The sequence below is a fragment of the Chondrus crispus genome, genomic scaffold (genome assembly GCF_000350225.1).
Source record: "Chondrus crispus Stackhouse genomic scaffold, scaffold_817, whole genome shotgun sequence".
Taxonomy (NCBI): domain Eukaryota; phylum Rhodophyta; class Florideophyceae; order Gigartinales; family Gigartinaceae; genus Chondrus; species Chondrus crispus.
In genome coordinates, this window is record NW_005178849.1 from 1 (window position 1) to 4,859 (window position 4,859).

At 50.3% G+C, this 4,859-nt stretch overlaps 3 protein-coding genes; 2 read left to right on the plus strand and 1 right to left on the minus strand.

Moving 5' to 3' along the window:
* Positions 1-1,337, minus strand: CHC_T00009251001 (Serine/threonine protein kinase (fragment)). XM_005712073.1 is given in 2 exon segments: positions 1-50; positions 51-1,337. A coding segment is annotated over 1 exon segment (1,287 nt), but the record flags the coding sequence as incomplete, so codon positions are not given.
* Positions 1,338-3,009: 1,672 nt separating this feature from the next.
* Positions 3,010-3,789, plus strand: CHC_T00010195001 (putative leucine-rich repeat protein). Its single transcript, XM_005712074.1, has one exon. It carries the CDS (start codon positions 3,010-3,012, stop codon positions 3,787-3,789), a length of 780 nt encoding a protein of 259 aa, XP_005712131.1.
* Positions 3,790-4,082: 293 nt separating this feature from the next.
* Positions 4,083-4,859, plus strand: CHC_T00008671001 (Translation elongation factor EF-Tu (fragment); the record flags this gene model as incomplete). Its single annotated transcript, XM_005712075.1, has 1 exon — positions 4,083-4,859. A coding segment is annotated over exon 1 (777 nt), but the record flags the coding sequence as incomplete, so codon positions are not given.

The window sequence follows — 4,859 nt, forward strand, 5'->3', positions numbered from 1 at the left end:
CGATAGAGCGAAACTGAACCAAGAACCGTTAGCGCAATTAGCGACCCTACAATCGTCATGGCGAACACTGGCTGATTGGTACACCAACGTGCCGCTTTTTCGAGAGCACCGATTGGCCTCGCCATCACAGGTTCGCCGGCCAAGAATCGCCTTAAGTCCTGTGCCATTTCTTGAGCCGAACCGTAACGGCGAGAAGGTTGTTTCGCCATCGCTCGGGCACAAATCGTTTGCAAATCTCTCGGTACGGCTCGCTTCAATTCAGCAGGTATCGACTCGTCTTTGTGAATCACCTGTTCGATCACAGATCCCGGAGTTCCTTGGAACGGTTGCTGGTGATATAGCAACTCATACAACACGACGCCAAGCGAATAGATATCACTGGAAGCAGAAACACTGTCCCCACGAGCCTGTTCTGGAGACATATAAGCCGGTGTGCCAACAAGGTCACCCATACGCGTTAGTTGACTTTCATGTTCGGCCAAGCCTGCCAATCCAAAGTCCGCAACCTTCGGCTCGCCTCGACCATCGAAGAGAATGTTCGCCGGTTTGATGTCTCGATGAATGATCCCGCTTTGATGAGCGTAATCAATTGCGTCTGCAATTTTCCCGACCCAAGCAGCCACCTCTGCATGCGAATATTCTTGGCGATCGACTTTATCTCTAAGCGTCCCGCCTGAAACAAACTCCTGAACAATCCACGGCCGCGTCTTTCCTCCACCCATTTCGTAGACTGAAACGATTCCCGGATGCACCAGTTTCGCGGCCGATTCGGCTTCTCGCAAAAACCGCTCCGCCATGGTTACGTGATCCGACAAACTCTGACGAGCAATTTTGATGGCGACTTGCCGTCCAAGTTTCTTATCGCGAGCGCAGAACACGTTTGCGAAAGAACCTTCCCCCAGCAGAGATTCCAACTCAAAATGATCACCGCCAATTTGATTCTGACAGAAAGCTAAATCATGTGGCTCACGGGACTCTTGCATTTCGAATTCGCCGAACCCTGACGCCAGAGCATCGAAGACTTCGAACTGACGATTCAGTTCCGTCGTGTACTCAGAAAACCGCTGCAGAAACTCCGTCTTCAATTCATGACCGCGGCTGTCCCGCAACATAAATTCGCTGTAAATCAAATCGACGGCTGCAGAACGATCTGCGAACACTTCAGGAAACTCACGCAAGTAAGATTCAGCGGGCATCGGTGACGTTGCGAATCGATCACGAAGATCCTCGATCAAGCAAGCGACGCGTTGTTCCTGCTCTAGCAGTTGAATCCGCGATTTTAGTGCCGCCAACTCTGGTGCGGATTCTTGCCGCTCAACTTTCCCGTCGACTGACATCCAGGCCGCTCCTAGATTCCAAGCTCTTCGATAGCACGATCACATGCTCGGCCAAGTCGCTTCCGTAAAGCGTCTGCGTTTTCACCCAGTTCGTCGGCGATCGCTTCCCACGACATGCCCGCCTTTCGCATGTCAGCAATCTTTTTCTCATTGTCGCTCAATCGATTGCGAAATTCGTTCAGGAGTTCTTTACCTGAAACGATCGAACTGGCAGTAGAAGTGCTCACCGCCACAACGTCTGCTTTGTGTTCAACTTGGTCGTAAGTTTTCCTGACCACTTCACGACGATGGCGATCGATGACTTTATTGTTGGCCATCTTGAGAAGCAGCGCCATCAACTGAGCGGGACTCGAAAGGTCGAACTGGCCGTGAGCAACACGGACAAAGAAGTTGCCAAAAACTGACTGGGAAATATCCATCGAATCAACGATCCGACGAAGCTTCGGATTGGTCAGACGCATTCGGATCTCGCGGCGGATCTCCGGCTCGTAGTTCAACAGTAACTCCGACGCAGCTCCATCGTCTCCGTCCCGAACTCGGACGATAAGTTGGTCAAATTTTTCAGCGCTGAGTTTAATCACCGTTCTCTCCCACCAACGATGTTATCTGCCATTTGACGAGGTGGCAAAAGCCATTTGGGGCAGAAACCCTACGAAACCAGTAAATGGAAATAATTTTCCGCTTTGTTGTCCGAGACGAACCTCGCGTGCGTTTGACGAAAAACAGGTTCAATCCGCGAGTCATGCACGTAGAAAGAGCAGGCTCCGCTGTTCAGTTCGCTAAACTAACGAACTCGTAGCTGTGGGCGATAGTGACATGCAACCCTTCAACGGAGCATTTCGCTGACTGCTGAGCCTAGTTCAGCATGTGCCCAACTTTTTGACGCCAAGTCCCCCGCAGCAACCTCGCTTCCATGAAACGATTTTCAATCCGAAGTCTACTCTTGCTTGTAACGGCATTGTCGGTTGCTATCGGTTGGTATGTTTGGTTTTCTGGGGACACGGTAAAAATCTCCAAAGCCGGTCCGAATGAACTTGTCGATTTCTATGACTCAACTCCGGCGCACATAGGATTTTCGTACGAGCATGACTCGGTTGAGAACTTACGACACCTCGCTGGCAACCTGCAAGAACGGACTCTCGTGACTTTCACTCTCCATCGCGTTACCGATCGAGTTGTCGACGATACGGAGGCCAATGGATTTTCCGCCGGGCTAGAGCGAGGCTCTATAAAATCAACATCGCGACAGCAACTAGACATGACGATCGCAATCGCGAACACCGACAAAGGCGATCATGTTGAAACACAGCTGGGGACAACCAATCCGGGGCGTTTCGGGCAAGCAGCAACTTCGATTCGCCACAACATTCAACAGTCATTTTCGCAAACGTACCCCCAATCCATTCATACGGGATCAACCAGCGTGACATATGCTGTCGGCGACACTATGCCCTCAACGGATACTTATCGCAATGTCCGCGAGTTTGCCGCGTCAAATCCCAATAGATCATTTTTGGTGGTAGAGTGCTTTTGTGAGTTGCGACCCGCTGACTAGAAACAGTTGTTCGACTGATTGAACGTCGATTGTTTCGATCGACATCAAACTGAAACCGTATTTGCATTTGACTTGCGAACAAATTGAATTGGATATTGAGCTAACGAACGAGAAACGATGAAGATTAAACTTCGAACATTGTTCATTCTGGTGACACTCGCAATATTCCTTGCCGTTTTCATCCTCGAACCGTTCGTTCAACGCCAACAAGAAAAACAAGCAAGGGGCTCACTCCAAGAACGGTTTGGCACGGTTGAATTCAGAACCACCAACGGCGCCACGAAAACCTTGAAGTGCGTTGGCGAACCAGGCGGCTCTCAGTCAATTGAGACAAAGACTTTGACTGTATTTCGCGAGCTGGATTCGCTTGAACTGAAGAACTGCCACGTCAAAAACACAACTCCAACAACTAAGCTGTACATTGAAGCTTTGGATCTGGAACGCGTACGGCTGGATCTCGATATTCCAATGAACAACTTGAAGGAATTGATTGTTAGCAGGTCATCGATTGGGATCTGGTTCACGCCTAGCGAAACCAAACTGACTCCTGCAGGATTTGATTTCAGACCGTTCCGCAACGCTAGTAGCCTAGAGTCGATCACAATATCGAATGATTTCATCAACGGTTTTCACGGTCTCGAATCGTTGCCAAACCTTCGAGGACTCTCGGTCATTCAAGCAAAGATTTACTCAATCGAAGGCATTGATCAGATCGAAGCACTCAGATCCTTGAGCCTCACATCGGACTGGCAACGCGAAATTACTCCATCGGATATCAAAATCCTTTGCAACTGCCAATCGCTTGAGTTCTTGGTGCTATCCAATGATTTTGATCTAAGTGCAATCGAAGCGATTAAAAATTCGCTTCCGCAATGCGAGATCCTGATTAAGCAGTAGTCGGCATTTTGCTTGCATGGTGCTATTCCAAAGTTACGCCTTTTCCGGCGAACTAGTTCTCCCAAGCTTTGTCTTATGCGGGACCGATCGTGCGACTAACGCAACTGCGCGATCGGTGCGCAAGGTGGCATAGCCCACCATACTTTTCCGGAAGTGTATCAACATCGCGATGCAACATGGAACCATCCTACGCCTGGCAAGCGAACGATGGATTCGCATTGCGCTGTTTTTATAACTTGTCTCCGCTGGCGGAAACGCTGGCCCTAACTTTTAACTCTTTGAAAGGAGAACTAATGGCCAAGGAGATCAAGCAGAACGTTGTCGACAACGGCAACACAAAACTGAACGTCAATGTGGGCACGATCGGTCACATTGATCACGGCAAGACGACTTTGACGGCTGCGCTTTTGCGTGTGCAGTCCGAAAAGGGTCTTGCTATCTACAAACCGTATGACCAAATCGCAATAGGAGGCATCGTCCGTGACAAATCGAAAACCGTTACGATCACTGCGGCTCACGTCGAGTACGAAACGGCTGCGCGAACGTATGCCCATATCGACTGCCCCGGTCACGCGGACTACATCAAGAACATGATCACCGGTGCGGCTCAGATGGACGGAGCAATCCTCCTGACTTCTGCTGCCGACGGGCCTCAACCGCAAACTCGCGAGCACATTTTGCTGGCGCGTCAGGTTGGCGTTCCACACTTGGTTGTGTTTCTCAACAAGTGCGATTTGGTCGACGATCCCGAGTTGATTGAATTGGTCGAAATGGAGATTCGTGATTTGCTGACGCAGTACGGGTTTGACGAAAGTCAGGTTCCGTTCGTTCGCGGCAGCGCCTTGATGGCTCACGAAAATCCAACCGACGCCGATTCGATTCGCTGCATCGAGGAACTTCTCGATGCACTCGATACGTCGATTCCTGATCCTCTGCGTGACATGGACAAGCCTTTCAACATGCCGATCGAGAATGTTTTCATGATCGAAGGCAGAGGCACCGTTGTCACGGGAAAGATCGAAGCGGGCAAAGTCCGTGTTGGCGATCGCGTCGACATCGTAGGCAAGGAC